Below are 17,500 nucleotides of genomic sequence, written 5' to 3' on the forward strand. Positions count from 1 at the left end.
TGTGTATGAAATGTGCCAGACAAAGCAAGAAAGAAAAATAGAAGAAAAAAAAACCATCTCTACACGTTGAGTATTACTATTTTCAGGGACCCTTTGTAAAACAATATATAAAACACAATTTTTAATTGATTCTTCGTTTAACAACAGGAAAATAGGTCGCGATGATGATGATGACGAAGACTTTTTGGATGATGGGGAGGACGAGGCAGAAGTTGACGCCAACGCTGCCGCAGAACCTCCCATTCTGGGAATGAACGAGAAAAAGCTGGAGGAGGAACGCACCAACACCATTGTGGCTTATTTCTTCTTCTCCATCGTCTGGTCCATCGGGGCCACCCTGGACGCCAGCTCCAGATTGAAGTTCAACGAATTTTTCAGAGCTCTCTGTGACATGGAGGGAGCGAAAGACAAATATCCAAAGTAAGTGTCTTAAGAAATGGAATATTTAATTTGCTGACATCCTCCCCCCCCCCCAGAGACATCATAACCGTGTCAGTCGGAAGGTAGACATTTTGGATTTGCATTTTTTCTTCATTTTCTGAAAGAATATGCTCACCAGAGCATTTTAATCTTTATTGGAAGTAAACCGGATGATTTTTCATGAAGTTATGGTCAGATGTATGGGAAAGGTATCCAGCAACTTTTCTCAAATTTCATACTTTTACAACTTGATTAGCTGTAAAAATTTTTTAGAAGTGAAATTAAACTTTGATATTTCCCGAAGATGTACAAAAAGTGTTGATTTAATCATTTATGATGACAAGTACCCATTTGGATAAAAATTGACCTTTTAACAAAACATGGCAATATCTCAGTTCAAACATTTTCACCATCCGACTGATTATGTCATTCACTGTAACTTACTAACAGTAATTATTAGATCAAATGCGTTTGCTACTTGATGAGGTAACTTTCAATGGTGACTTTCAATATGAACTAAGTCGTGTTTTCATCATCTTAGAAAAACTGCAAATTGTTGTCTTTTTCTTAATGACCTATTGAAATAAATTTTTTTTGGCCTCACAGAGCAAAATCTTCAGTGTTTTGAATTTTAAATTTTCTTTGACGATTCCAAGGTGTCCAATAGATTTCATGAAAGTGTTAATTTATTTTCTATCTGAATGTGACTTAGCAGTTTTTGAAACTCACATCTCCACTTGTCTTATCAAGGACTATATATCTTAACCAGTTAAAACATGTTTACTCCACTTAAAGAGCTTTTTAAAACCTGAAAACAAGACCAGAATCAGACCACGTTAACCCTCTCCGTACCACCTCCAGCAAAATCGTCACATTTGTTACGAGGCAATATAATTTTTATTATTCAGGTTTATTTTGTACATCACAATGTTCCTTGTTTAATGATAAGAATGTAAAGTTGTTTTGTAGAGAGATTGTTTGAGTTTAAAAATTCAATTTTTCTGCTGGGTAAGCCTGTCATTTTGGGTAAATACTGAAAATGATCGTAAGGAGAGAGTTAAACAAGATAAAAAGATAAGAGAGCCAATGTTTTTGAAGTCCAGATCTTTCTATTTGTGAAAAAACATCCTCGTTCAAATATTTCATTGAAATGCTACACTATTGTAGATTTCTTTATCCAATACAGTGAGACAAAATTCTGGTGTATTGTCTCGAGGTGAAAAAGATTCCTAAATTCATATTCTTGAATACATCTCCATTTATATAAGTCTGATAATCAAATATGTACTGTATCTTTATCATTTGCCTTCAAACAAACGTTTTCCATAACTGTAGCGATGAAAAAAATCAAATCATAAATTGAAGAAAAAAAACTAATCCACCTATAAAACTTTATATATATATATATATATATATATATATATATAATATATTAATATATATATATATATTATATTATATGAAAACATTTGCAAAAAACATTTGTTTGATATCTTGAATATCTAGTTATGTTTTCAGTCTTTGCAGATGCACGAAACTGTTAGATTATGCTGCAGTGCACATTAACAAATAATTTGATGCTTTTGAAAGTTTCATTTCTTCATTTATCGAAATGCTTTCATTGAAAATATATTCTATTAATGATATTAACTAAAGCTCCCATTTGAAAAGGAAGTGAGTATGTTGTTGTTTAGATAATAATAATTCATGTGTCTAAATATTAAATAGATCCATTCCTTTAAAGTTCCCTTTATATCCTTTTACTTTTATATAATGTATTTTATAATGTGATCAATTCTATTGGTACATAGATATCATCACTTTCATTTGTTACATCATTATATATGCCCTAATGTTTATTTTGCAATTCCAGGGCAATTATTTCTCTTTTACAATAGGGAATGAGATTAGTGGAAGAGTAGCGTCCCTTGATTGGAAGTCACCCATAGTCTGTGACGTCACAGCGGAAAAGTTATAAGAGAGAGAACGTCATGTTGGTTGTGCGCATGCGTCTCTCGTCCTCGCTTCCGGTGAAAGCGGCTTGAGCCTCTGAAAAACCAAATTTACGTTCTCTCTGTAAGGTGACGTCCAAACAAGGGACGCTACTCTCCCGCTAATCTCATTCCCTATAAGAGACTGTTATATGTTCTAGAGCACTATTCACAATTACCATTATGTATCTATATCACCACAGTCCAGGCCTATACATTATACTACTATAATTAATTTTATCTAGGGATAATTTTAATAGCATTTCAACCGTTTTTAAGTTGACATCAACGTGTACATATATGCAGGTCTGACATCCGAACGCCATTTTTTGGGCCTAGTTTAACATTGTTGTAATTGACAATATTTTGCGTCAATTCTTTATATTTCCATTACAACAATGAGTCCATAATGATTTGGGTTATCAGACCTGCAAATAAGTGCACGTCGGTTGAAATGCTAAGATAAAATATCACATTAATCCCGTACTCTAAAAAAAAACAACAAAACATGTTTGAAATTCTGGTAGAAAACCTCGTCCTTCAAATAGAAATCAATTAAAATGACTTCCCTATTTCTAGGTTTGAGAGTTTTTGACAAGATGAGGATCGTGTTAAATGTCTTATATTTAAGGACGCGTTTTCTGGCCAACATTTTAAATAAGTGTTTGTTTTAAAGCGCAAAGTAAACTTCCATAACGAATGACATTCATGAGATCATATATATTCAATAAGATTAGATAATTTGAGTTTATTAGAAAATAAATAACTGCATAATGAATGAGAAAAACATTTTAAAATTCGTTCATTATGAAGTCTTCAAATCATTTTTGGTGATTTTTGGATAAAACATTTTTTCAATCTTATAAAAAATCATAAACATAATATTTCTTGTACTTTGGAGTTATAAACTAAACATTAAATAACTGAGCATTTATATAGTGCAATATCCACTAAAAGTGCTCAAAGCGCTTTACAAGGGGTCCCTGGTCAACAGCAACATTTAACATGTAGGACGGGACATAGCGCCTATTAGGCGATATTAAAATTTTTCGGGCAAAGACAACACTGTTAACGGCCATGTACTCATTTTAACCTGAGTACGGTGAGAGAAAGTGAGTAAAGAGCCTTTTCCAAGGACTCAACTATGCGCCCAGGACCTTCCGATCCGAAAGCGAGTGTCATACAACAAGACCACATAGCCGCACAAGCCGCAACACATTTTTCTGGCTTATAAAATCATAAACATAATATAATTTTCTGTACTTTGGAATTATAAACCTAACATAAAAATGAAAGTCCTAGGTTAATGGTCCACATGTCGCTGAAAATCATTTTGAAATGTGGCTTATGAAAGATTTCTCCAATAATATGATAATATGTTCATTTCTGCTAACGTTAATGATAAATGTGTAGAAAGTCAAATTTGCACTTTAAACATTTTAAATCGATATTTTTCTTCCTTGAGCACTTAAATATTATAATGCAAATTTTGTAAATTTTACAGCCTTTTAAAAAATTCTAAAACCACTTCTCTACAGGTTGACATATTTAAATGGCATTAACGGCAACTAATTCAGCTATTTGTCAATATTTTTTCATGAAATGAACGGCAAAATATAGCTATCTAGAAAATTGACTTTTTTTTCCTCCACTCTAATGACTTAATTTCCATAAACTGCAACATGTGAACCAGAGAGCGCCACATGGGATGTATACACATCTCTGAAAGATGTAATATTGATTATCTATTTGTTTATAGTTCATCAGTCTAAGGTTAGAAAAATAAAAATAATTTCCTCCTCTCTAACGGAATGCAAACAGTACAATATTATCAACGAATATAAACACACCGCATAATAAGTTACATTTTTCTATTTTTAAATGTTGCTGTATTGTGATTTATTATGACTTTCGATAGTTTCAATACTGTTTTTAAAGGATTAACAATAAATATGTGACCTGCCATCTTGATCTGGTATTATGTCGGGATATAAGCAGACTCTGGAATTTAACCCCCTCCTTAACAACTAAAGGAAAATCGTCACGTTCGTTACGATACAACCCAAATTTTTTAAAAAAAAATCAAATTTCTCTTGTACACCATAAAATTTAAAGAAAATGAACAGTGTGTGTTGTAGAGCACATTTTGCTAAAGAAATTATGTATGGCAAGAACTTACTGCTACTGTGTTTGAGTGATAAAAATATATTTTTGTGTTATTTGGGTTTGAAGTTTTGGGGAAAATCTTGAAAATGGCTGGTAAGGAGAGAGTTAAACTCTAAATTTGTCGTAATTGAAATTTAGGGTATAGGGGATAGCGTGGATTAGCGGTACGGTCTTTGCTTCGTACCCGAAAGGTACTGAGTTCAGACACCCGCTGAGCTGTGTGGCCTTGAGCAAGTCACTTCGCCCTATCTCAGTTTGCGATGCTGCACTGCTGCTGACGCCTGAGTTATATCAGTCTTCCTTTGGAATAGACCCTAAAGACAAATTTCCCCTATGGGATGAATAAAGGGAGTCTTCTTATTAAAAAAAATATTTACTTACAACCATAATTCTATAAAGGTTGTAGTTTTTTACACCGTTCTAGTTATGGAGTGAAAGTTTAGATCTATGGCATCACTCACGTGGGGCAGTGCAAAAAATTCAAACAGTGGACATTGTTGGGATTTCCCCTATAGGGAATGAGATTTCAAAACAGATTTAAGAGTAGCGCCCCTTTGTTGGAAGTCACGTCTTGGCAACCGATAGAAGCTATCGCCATTATTAGTACCAATCATTAGCGAGAAGTTCAGTAAGTTTAGGAAGGGTTGTCTCATCGTATTGTGTTATTTATCGACATCTTTTATTTTTAATTTGTAGTCTACATCATATTTTGTTAACACTTCATAATGGAGAAAACTAAAGAAAAGATCTACGTTGATTATGATATGCATTTTTGTACAGAAATAGTAATAATAAAGTTTGTATTTGGATCGCTTGGCTTGTGTTTGGTTTGTTTACAAATAACTTCTCCGCCGGTAACGTGCAATCAAGGGACGCTACTCCTCCGCTAATCTCATTCCCTATACTCTTCAATGTTTTATTAAAGATACGATGGAGTGTGGCGCTTTAATAACTAGATTTGAGTAATAATGATGATTTCCACTTTCCACGGAGTTCTCCCCATCTTATCTATCTCGATATAATACCATTTTGGCAACGTGAGTCTCATATTATAATTCTATATATATTTACATTTCACATTTTAGATAAAGTATAGGATAATAGGTTTAGTTTAATACAAGTGCTTTATGTAATGTTCAAAATATTTGCATATGTTTTTAAATATTTTAGTAAATTTTGTCGTGCTTCTTTTCATCCAATTTTTCTCTTCTTTTATACTGTTTTATTCTTAAATTCATGCATTGCCTGTAAAAACCATATGTTAAACACGACGTGTACATATATGCAGTTCTGACATCCGAACCCAATTCTGGGCTTTGTTTAACACTGTTGTAATGGGCAATATTTTGCTTCATTTTTTGAGATTTTAATTACAACAATGGTCCCACAATGAATTGGGTTATCAGACCTGCAAATAAGTGCACGTTGGTTAAGCATAATAAAAACATATTTGCATTATTACATTTATTAGTCGTAGTTAGAGATTTTGAGAGATTAGAAAGTACATTTTGATATCGTTATACTTTCAAAATAAATGAAATATACAACTTTGTTATAGATCAGGATAAACCATACTCGAAGAAAAATATGAAAAAAGCAAAATAAAGCAACAAAACAAAACAAAAACAAAACAAAAAAAAAACAACAAAAGAGTAAACAAACAAAAAAAAAAACAAATCTAAAAAACCACCCCAAAAAACAAACATTGAAAACAAAAAACAGACAAACAAACGAACAAGGAAAAAAAATACTAACCCTCTTCTTTGTGAAATAATTCTTTCTTTGTTTTATTTTCCAAAAGACCAAAAGAGCTGAAATTTCCTCGAGCCTTGTTGATACCCAAGAAAGGAACAATCTATGACCACGTGTTTGTCAGGAAACAATATGGCTCCTGGAACACGTGGAGCTCCATGATTCAACCAATCAGCATCGACGACAAGGCACAAGTAAGTTTCGATCTTATCTTTTTATCATTATTAATTCATTGGACACATTGGGTTGACTATGACACGTTGTTCTCATTAACGTCTTTCATTCACACACTAAGACCGGAACCATCGTTATGTTATAGCCTGACACTGAAACCCAAACCCAAAACGACTTGGCATTTTGACGTCATTATTTGCGGTTTTTGCACCGCCTAGTGAGTTGTCGTTTGTAGTGCTCATGGAAACAAGTGGTCCCATTGGTTGAACTATTGAATACAACTCACGATTTGTTTTCTTTTGTGGCTAAAGACTGGCATTTTGACGTCATTTTTTTGGTCAGTGTCAGGCTATAAGTTAACGATGGCTACACTAAGACACAGTGCACACACTTACCAACATGTGTATATAGAAGTAACGAAATTTAATTCACCCGGCTCTTTGTTACTGTCTTTAAACTGCCACATTTGTGAATATGACACCTATCTATTTATATGTTAGATATCTAATAATTTGAATCAGCGATTTGCACCGAAAATTGTCAAATTAACAATGAATGTTGTTTATATAGATAACTTTGAAACATCCTATCAATGCATAAAAGTGATACAGAGCATTAAGATTTTTAAAAAAGCCTATATTAGCTCTCCAATGATGCAATACGATATGATATATATATATATATATATATATATATATATATATATATATATATGCATATATATGTATATATATATATTTATATATATACATATATATGTGTGTATATGTATATATATATATGTATATATATAATGCATAATTTACATTATATATATATTATGTTTACACACACAAACACACACACACACACACAACACACATCAAATTTGTTTCTCACTAACCCAATATGATTCAACTCAACAAATAAATATTGTGGAGTATATCTGAAATTTATGATTTGTTCTAAATAAAGATTTGTAATTTTAAAAAAGATGTGCTTTACTATAACTCTTAGTGAACTATCTTAATTATTTTACCAGACTAATAATGTACAAAGCTGATGACACAAACACACACTCTTGTGTCCTTGTTGTTTTTGCATTGTGTTTAATTTGATAGTCCAGTCAGTTAGTTATAATCTAGATTCTAATACTAAAGTTTTATTCTCTGCATTTTTCTTTTTACAATTTGCAACAGGCTATTCAGGTAAAAGTGCACGTTTTCTTTGCATGCTTAAGCCGTCTATATAATTATATTGTGGGGCTATAAGTCAATCATATGCCAATGCTGCAATTGTCATTGAAAATTATTTCATATTGTTTGGGTTTTCTACAAATGTCTATGTCTTTTGTTTTATTGTATTAAATATGATATGTGAAATAGTATTTTGTTCACGTTAAAAACCATTCTCATTACTTATGCTTTTCAAAAACTTGAGATGGAGTGTCCGTAATCTTAGTACGATTGTTCTCCTCCTCCCCCTTCCTCTCCGCCTTCTTCTTCTTCTTCTTCTTCTTCTTCTTCTTCTTCTTCTTCTTCTTCTTCTTCTTCTTCTTCTTCTTCTTCTTCTTCTTCTTCTTCTTCTTCTTCTTCTTCTTCTTCTTCTTCTTCTTCTTCTTCTTCTTCTTCTCTTCTTCTTCTTCTTCTTCTTCTATCTTCTTCTTCTTCTTCTTCTTCTTCTTCTTCTTCTTCTTCTTCTTCTTCTTCTTCTTCTTCTTCTTCTTCTTCTTCTTCTTCTTCTTCTTCTTCTTCGTTTTTCTTCTTCTTCTTCTTCTTCTTCTTCTTCTTCTTCTTCTTCTTCTTCTTCTTCTTCTTCTTCTTCTTCTTCTTCTTATTCTTCTTCTTCCTTTTATTCTCCTCCTCTTCCTCCTCCTCCTCCTCCTCCTCCTCCTCCTCCTCCTCCTCCTCCTCCTCCTCCTCCTCCTCCACCTCCTCCTCCTCCTCCTTCTTCTTCTTCTTCTTCTTCTTCTTCTTCTTCTTCTTCTTCTTCTTCTTCTTCTTCTCATCATCATCATTATACTTTCACCACAAAATATTACCACAAGTAGCTTATGCAAATACTACCAATCAGTAATTACCTTATTTAGTCGGATTCTACTACGTGTTGACAATTTATTTGAGTATCAACTTTCTTATACTTCTGATGGGAAGCACTTAACAATATACTGGCGTCCTATCCAAAGGATAACGAGCAACTGCTATTGCCAAGTCCATTTCACGCAATATAAACTGGGGTAAACTCCACGAGCCTAATGGCTCAAAAAGACTACTAAGATAGTCTCTGTTGCTTACAATCTGACAAATAACTGAGCCACAAGTAATTATTATGTAGATCTCCAGAAAATCGATTTCCCAGAATCACCAACGCGTCTCGCCTCTCATATTGGTAACAGAGGGAAAAAACATAAACTTTCGAACATTAATTTATTTCTGGAATCAAATGCTTGGTGCGCCTTACTATTTCAACATGATGAGTAATATTTCTCCCTTTTACCGGCCAAATGAAAAATTGACTGTGACAAAAAGTTTACTTTGCTTCCAGAACTTAGTTTGTTTCTCTGACCGCTAAGTTAAATGCCTTCTTATATATTTTACTTTAAATAAGATAAATATGAACTATATTTTACAGATATTCATAATTTCACATCAGTTGGAGCATAATTTATAAAACTTGGAGCATTTGTATAGCGCAATATTCACTAAACGTGACCAAAGCGCAGTCCCCAGTCGCAAGCAACACTTAACGTGTAGGATGGGACATAGCGGCTGTTAGGCGATATTACATAGTTTTTCGCACATAGAGAGGTACTCATTTACACTCGAGTACCACACCCGAGTACTGTGACTCAACTATGCGCCACTCAGAGCGGGATTCGAACCCTGTACCTTCCCATCCGCAGGAGAGTGTCATATCACATACCACTTCATTCCCCAATCCCAACAAACCATGTGGATCAAATTTCTATATAATGCAGTACATGAAGCTAAAGGGCGACCTTTGTGTACAAGCATTCTTACAGTTTCCACCTCTGCCGATATCCAATAGCATCGCCTGTTATTTCTCTCTCTCTCTCTCTCTCTCTCTCTCTCTCTCTCTCTCTCTCTCTCTCTCTCTACTTTAATTCAAACTTTGCAATGATCTTCGTCCATCAATGCTGCCATTCCCCCTTTGATTTCATCACGATTTTGAGGGAATATCATTTGATAGCTATACATCATATAATTACTATAAGTATTAAAATGTATTATCATAACCACTGATGCATGCTACTAAATCCCTAAATCCCTATTTATTGCTTGATGTTGAATAACAAATATACTGTAAACCCTTGTATTTTGATGAAAAATGTAAACGATTTAACTAATTTTAATCCCAACAACAGAGGAAATTTTCAAACCGAGAAGTAAGTCGGGTCAAACCCCACGAGCACCTGTATCGATATTTTATGGTTTTGTTTTTGATTACTTTGTATATTATTTAAGTACAGTGTGGTCGAAAAATGATTTTATGAATTTCAAAAAAATCTATTTTACATCCGTGATTTGAGGGATTCACTAAAGAATCTAAAGTATAATAGAATCACGAGCAGTTATAAAATTATTAAGTTTATCTCACGGTTAAACAGATCAAGCAATGGAACGATACAATGCATATATGAAATTGTAACAAATGTACGCGTGAACAACAGTGTGAAAAAAAGAGGAGGAGGAGAAAGAGGAGTTGGAGGAGGTGGAGGAGGAGGAGAAGGAGAAGAAGAATAAGAATAAGAAGAAGAGGATGATGATGATGATGATGAAGAAGAAGAAGAAGAAGAAGAAGAAGAAGAAGAAGAGAGAAAAAGTGTAAAGCTATGGAGTATATTCAACATATTCTTATTATAAATTAAGGCCACCGGCACTTGGATTGTATCTGTTATTTTTTTTTCTTAACACGACAGGACCACACTGTACTCTGGGCACTGTTCCAGTCTGTTTTGCATGATGTCTCAATGCTATGTTATTCCTGTTTTACTAATGAATGATTTATGTCATGAAACTTGTGGGAATAATAATAATTGGAGATGAGAAAGATCAGGTTCACAATTTGAAGCAAATTGACACTCAGCTGCTGGAAACAAAAAAAAAAAATAAAATAAATATAACAGTATTTCGTTCTTTTTTTGAAGCTGTTATATATTTATTTTTGTTCATAGCTTTGAGGCAAGACTATACTCTTGTTTCGCTAACCTATTAATCTTTAAATAAATGAGTTAGCAAAATTGATAGTAGAACTTGAGACAGAATCTCCCTATTATTGCTCTCTAAAGGCACATCTCAATTGATTAGTAATGATCATATTATTATGTAATGCATGTTATTGAATTCAAAGGTTAGCTTTAATTGACGGATGTATCTATGCATGGTTGTATATATTGCAAACACAAACAAATATTATTATATCATATTTCCGCCTTCACAGTATACTGATAGGCATGTTGTCATCTCATCTATTCACTTTCATCTGCCTACTTTATCACTTCACACAATATCATAATTGATCTACCTCTATTCTATCCCCAATTCACTCAATCCTACGCTTCCTGGTATTTCACAAAAAATATGCTCGGTACATTCTTTTATAAAGCTACTAAAATGTCACTATGGTGTATGACTATTATTATTTTTTTATTTGTTTCGTCAGAGAATAGAAGCATTGCATATTGTTATATTTTCTTACAACGATTTCTGCATCAATCTGTCAGGAATTTTGTGACTAAAACAAATTTTCGCTAATATGACACCAAATTTTACCGTTTTCGTTGAAAAAGCAGGATCTGTGGTGTCATTAGGTTTTTAAAAAGCCTTGGTTGGATCTGTGTTACTGGTATCTTGGTAACATTGGACAGGTCTGCAATTTAAACCTGATAAATATAAGAAAAAAATATTATTTAACCCTCTCCTTACCACCTATTGGAAAATGGTCACTTTTGTTACGATGCAACCGTCACTTTTCTCATCCAGTTTTCATTTCTTTTTGCCATAGCTTTATAAAAACTTCATAATGTCGAACAATGTTATGTATAGAATGTGCTTGTTGCTTTTCTGTTTGAGTAAAAAATATCTGTTTTTGTGTTGGGTGGGTTGAGAAGTTTTCGGGATAATTCTGAAAATGGCTGGTAAGGAAAGGGTTAAAAGAACTCAGTATCGTCGGTGTTTGAGTGTATTTTCGCTTCTTTTTATTCTTTGCTCAAAACACATATTACATTTTCTATTAAAACGTTCACGTCATATTTGTAATTTTATTCACACCAGGCGCAGGGCAAGGAGGTACATTTTGAAAGATTGTTATTACATTCATCCCCATTTCTTTAATTGGGGGTATTTTACATACAGCAGGAACCTACAGGAATCTATTTTTTAACCTTACCAATTAGAATATCCACCGCTCATTTGGAATTCTTTTGAAATTGATTGCATTTCGAAGAGAAGATAGAGAACAAAAATAGAAAGAAAAGAACATACGGGTCATCATCCGCCATTGGGAGATCTTATGAGAAGAATTCGTAGGTTCCTGTCTATACGTTTATTACCCCGAACAGACACACCCTTTTTGCGTTTTCGTCTTGATTTGTTCAAAGCAGTCTCTAGTCTGCTCAGTTATAAACGTTAAGTAAAAGCGTTAAAACCTTCTTGTGATTAAATTTGTGAAACTTGAGTTATTTGTCAAAAACAAAAATATTCTTTTGATTTGATTTTTAGAAAATTTTTGGCTGATTACATTTCCTAAAAGCTCATTGTTTTTGAAGATGTTACTACTGCTGGTACTGAAAACATATAATATAATATCTCAAAATGCAATGATGCTAGTTATCAAGATGAAGGAATTAAAACAAATTAAAACATAACAAAAAAAGAAGTAATTTATATAATAAAAAAAAATTCAAAACAAAACAAAAGCAACTGCAGATTAGGCTGACAAATTACTAAGAATTTAATGTGACTTGTGACTGTGGAAAACAACGTCGAGAAATTTAGTTCAGTGAGGTTCCCAACTTTGTTTCCATGTGAAATTCCCATTTCTTTTAGAAGAATTGACTAGTTCAATTGACCTTGGCATGTTTTTGACCCATCGCCTTAAAACGGTATTATTTCAGGTGTGATTGCGTTTAAAGACCCCCCCCCCCCAAACAAACAAAAGACAAAATAAAAAACAGAACCCCCCAAAAAAAAAAAAACAAACAAAAAAAACTCCGAATACCCCTCCCCCCAAAACAGCATTTGGGGAAATGTTATATGGATTTTATAATTAATTGAGCACAATTTCTAAAAGTGACGAGAACTAAACTCTCAAATCTAATTTCGTCCCTTTTACATTACAAATCACTCATTTTCATACATGGGTCACTCTATCTGAAGTATTACCGTTTTGAGACTAGAATTATGTCACATTTTTGGTTAAAGTTTGTGTTTTTCCCTTTTCAAATGGAGCACACGAACTCATCCGATTCAGTGGGATGTAAGCTCTGCATGTGATTTTAACCCGAATGAAAAGAGGATGCACATACATCTAAAAATATGTAAAGAAATATCAGAGTCTTTAATGTCCTTGAGATTATATTATCATCATATTTACAGCCATACAACTGCCGTACTCTAAAAAGAAAAGCACACAAAAAACAAAGAAACAAAAAACAAAACAAAGAAACAAAAAAAAAAACAAAAACAAAAAAACAAAACAAAAAATTAAAAAAAAAGAACCCAACTAAAAACATGTATTTATTTCAAATTTTAAATAGAAAACTGGTCCATCGAGTGACTAAATCGACACTTATCTTGTCAAAAACCCTCAAACCTGAGAGTCCCGTGAAGTCCCAGGTTTGAGAATTTTTAACAATAAGATGAGGGCCATTCCAATGGATCAGTCCTATTTGAAGGATGCGTTTTTCTGGTCAAAATGTTTAAACGTGTTTTTATAGAGTATGGTTGGTAACTGGTAGCGAGCTTCACTATTTAATTTCGCACCAGTGATATCATATTATTAGCTGTCTTCAGAAATATTCAATTTTGCCATAAGCAGTGAGTGGTAGAGACTATGAGAAAGAGAAAATGATTTCATTTTAGTCATCATTTATAACAGAGTTTTCAACTATAATTATTTAGGGAGGCCTTCCGAAAGCTCCTACATCCCCAGTATTCTTGTTTTTTATAATGTTCATATGTTCTAGTAGAGGGTTTGGGACGGGAGAAACTTTTTTTTTTAAAGTCTCCCCCCTCCCAAACCCCCTACTAGAACATTTTAAAAATAGTTTCCCCTCTCCCAAACCCCCTACTAGAACAAGAATACTGAGGATGTAGGAGCTTTCGGAAGGCCTCCCATTATTTATATAATATGAAGTGATGGGATATACAAACAAGACGTGAAAACTTATTATAACTCCATGTACAAAGCAAGCTTGATGATGGCGGCGAGGGAGTTTTGACGTTAATAGATAGAGGTGCCTAAATAAGTCAATAAAATAGAGATAAAGATAAAGGGAGTAAATCTGACTCATGAATCTGACAAACGCACACACACATTTACAAATTTTCGCCTATATTATTATGACAATCTAATATAAATATATATGTATTCTGTGTTTACTTGATAAAGGCCAAGGACCGAAACGTCCTTTGTTTTGTGTTGTTCATTCATGAGTCAGATACACTCCCTTTATCTTTATCTCCACGAGCTTTACCATTGTTGAACCCAATTTATTAAATTTGTCTTTCATTTCCCGCATGTTGTAGCTTATCCGTTCGCCTATTTAAAATATCTCATTCTAACAAACATCACACAACTCCTCCCCCCCCCCCCCGCCCTCCTTGAATGCATTTTACAACAAATGTTATTTATTATGCTTTTTTTCATTTCCCGAATGTCGTAGCTTACCCATTCGCATATTTAAAATATCTCTTCATTCTAACAAACATCACCACCCTCCCCCCTCCTCCTTGATTGCATGTTACAACAAATGTTATTTATTATATTATATGCTTTTATCTCCCATCCCCTCCCTACCTCTTCGTTACAAATGAATTTAGAATTCGTGATTTATTATTTAATTTGTCGCCAATATTATGATTATGTATCACATTCCCCAATGTTGTTTATTAAAACCTTTTCGGTAGTATTCTGCCTTACTTAAAGAAAAAACAAACAAACAAAACAACACATTAAAAATAAAATTTTGGCCAGGAAACTCGTCCTTCAAATATCGATCGATTAAAATGACCACGGTTTTGTCAAAATCTTACAGATCCCTGGTCTTTCTGGCCAAAATTAAAAAAAACAAACAAACAAAAAAACAACGTGTTTTTATTTTCAAATAAATAATAATGTGAAATTGAATGTAAGCTTCAATTTAATTACAAAAACAGTCAAATGAACGTTTCGGGTTTCCCCTTTATCAACAAAACTACGCCACTACTACATCATCTCATTCATCTGTGGTGTTTCATTCATCCTGTTTTGTTGATAAAGGGGAAACCCGAAGCGTTCATTTGATCTGTTTTTGTAATAAAATTGAAGCTTACATTCAATTTCACATTATTATTTATTTCTTCGAGCTTCGAGCAGCAACAATTACATTTTATTTCAGCTCTCTCTCTCACAATACCTACTATCTATGTGATTTTATCATGTTACTTATAAAACTTGGTTGCTTGAAACTGGTTCATAGTATTATAATAATATTATGAGGTTTTCGTAACTGTTGTTGATGGAGAAGTCTTTATCACTTTCTTCATGTTCACTTCAAGATCAGTCATATTATTTTTAGATTATGCTAAATATTATGGATTGACGAGGCGACTCCGGATACGACGATGTGATTGAAGTAACAACAACAACAACAACAACAAATTAGAATGTTGTTGATGGACAAGTCTTGTTTATTCTTTTCATTTTTATTTCAAGATCACAATTAGAAATTTTCAATATCTTAATAGTTGATTGACAATTACTTTTTAACACAGTCGAGTCGCAGACATGTAAACCGCCTTACTTGAATATTTGTAGAATTATATTTACAGTACGAAGTGATTGTATCAGAATAAACGTTTGATAAATTCTTAATGAGATAGTTCATCTACAAACTTTGTAGAATCTTCTCTATTTTACTTATTTTAAAATACAATTTTTGACCAATATCGTGAATATAATATATTGTTCCGAGAGCCAAAAGACCGATTCTGTGGGGTCTTTTTCCTCGAGGTTAATAAATTACCAATTTTAGTTAAAAATTGACTTATTAAGCCTTATTCTCAAATATAAAGGAATCTAAGAATACAAAATGGTAAAATTGAATGGAATAGAAAACGATTATCTTTATTTTTATTCTGCATACCACATCATTAATAGGTCAAATATCCCTTTTCATCTGACTCGTCTTTTAATAGGAACAAAGAAGAAAGTGGATGTTATAAACACACGCAATTTACACTTTCATTAATGAAGTTAGGCTTTACTCGCACCAGGTAAACAATCTTACCACTTATATAATTATTAGATCAAACTGCGAATTGACTCGAGCCAAAGAAATCCGGCTTGCATGGTTAGCATTCCTCTCTTTGTGAGAGTTACAACCAGAAATAATCATGCAAAGAAAAAAAAAAAAAAACATCAGATAAACATTCTGGTTAAGCTAAATAATAATTGCAATGGGATGTTTAGAATTTACATATAGACCAAAAAACGCAGTGTGGAATGTCGATAGATCTAAAAAAAAAGAATTTCAATTTGTATTTTGTCTAACGTTTTCTAATTTGATGATTATGTCTTTATTTTATAAGTCCAAACCACAGGGTGCCGGTGACCTGGTAAGACAACAAACCATAATATCATATTCATGAATATAAACGTAGTTGGCGATATAATATTTACAGAAATTATCATTACTATAGGGAATGAGATTAGCGGAAGAGTAGCGTACCTTGATGGACGTCACCTTACAGAGAGAAAGTCTCATGCCGCTTTCGCCGGAAGCGAGGACGAGAGACGCATGCGCAAAACCAATATGACGTTCTCTCTCTAATAACTTCTCCACCGGTACTGTCCAATCAAGGGACGCTACTCTTCCGCTAATCTCATTCCCTATACTATCTATATATACACACACATGGGCTGTGATTATCTGCCTTTGGTGGTGGCAATTGCAAAATATACAACTGTAACTCGGTACACATTTCTGTATTTTTGTAGCACGTTCATAGCTACTTTTAATACATGCCTGCTAGCTAATTACGTCGGCTCTCCAAATCCTCTGCATTTTATACGTATGCATTTAAGAATTACATATGATAGATATGTTATTTTTTTATCATTAACATGTCCCTGTGTCAAAACAGTGTGATAACCTTCACAAAAAATTGTAGGCCCAACTGATTTAACTGGCAGGCATGATCCCGAAGTGGCTATGAACAAACCACATCTTTTTTAAATGATAAACATGCGGTCGGAATAATATTATAATGAAAATGCCACAAGAGACATTTCGTAGTCTGTCCACTGCGGGGTGAGGAGGGGGAACGATGTGTGTCTGTGCGTTTGGGGGGGGGGGGGGGTAAGTACCTTTTTACTACTTTTGTTATACTGATAAAAAATCTAAAAAAAAAAAAATAGATTATTGTTTATAGTGGAACATAAAGCTCCTGTCTCCATATCAGCAATATGAGATATAGAGAGGACTGCCGACAGACCTGCCTAAAGAAGACCTGTCTTAAGGCACTCTGCATCGTTGAAGCCTTTTTACACCAGGTCAGGAAATGGTCTGCGAGACGATGAACATCTAATAAAGCAATGCATGGGAAAGTGGCTTGACTGGGGTTTTAAAAATGTATGAGTATGGATCAGATTTTAGGAATTAATGGGTAATCGTGAGTCGTCATAAACTTGAAGTGTAATCCATTAGAAAATGAAGCAGTTTGCGAAGTGTCTTTTGGAACATACTCTCTTATTCCAACCGCACGTTTATCTAAGCAATTATCTACAAGTGAGAC

At 33.5% G+C, this 17,500-nt stretch overlaps 1 protein-coding gene across 1 annotated transcript in view; it reads left to right on the forward strand.

Moving 5' to 3' along the window:
* LOC144974579 (dynein axonemal heavy chain 3-like) overlaps window positions 1-17,500 on the forward strand; it is a 216,277-nt gene that overhangs the window by 101,657 nt on the left and 97,120 nt on the right. The window contains 2 exon segments of the mRNA XM_078917583.1: window positions 148-420; window positions 6,379-6,523. Of these exon segments, the coding sequence (XP_078773709.1) occupies window positions 148-420; window positions 6,379-6,523 (418 nt within the window).

The sequence above is a fragment of the Berghia stephanieae genome, chromosome 6, assembly GCF_034508935.2.
Source record: "Berghia stephanieae isolate SIO BIC M18660-M18661 chromosome 6, UCSD_Bste_1.3, whole genome shotgun sequence".
Taxonomy (NCBI): Eukaryota; Metazoa; Mollusca; class Gastropoda; order Nudibranchia; family Aeolidiidae; genus Berghia; species Berghia stephanieae.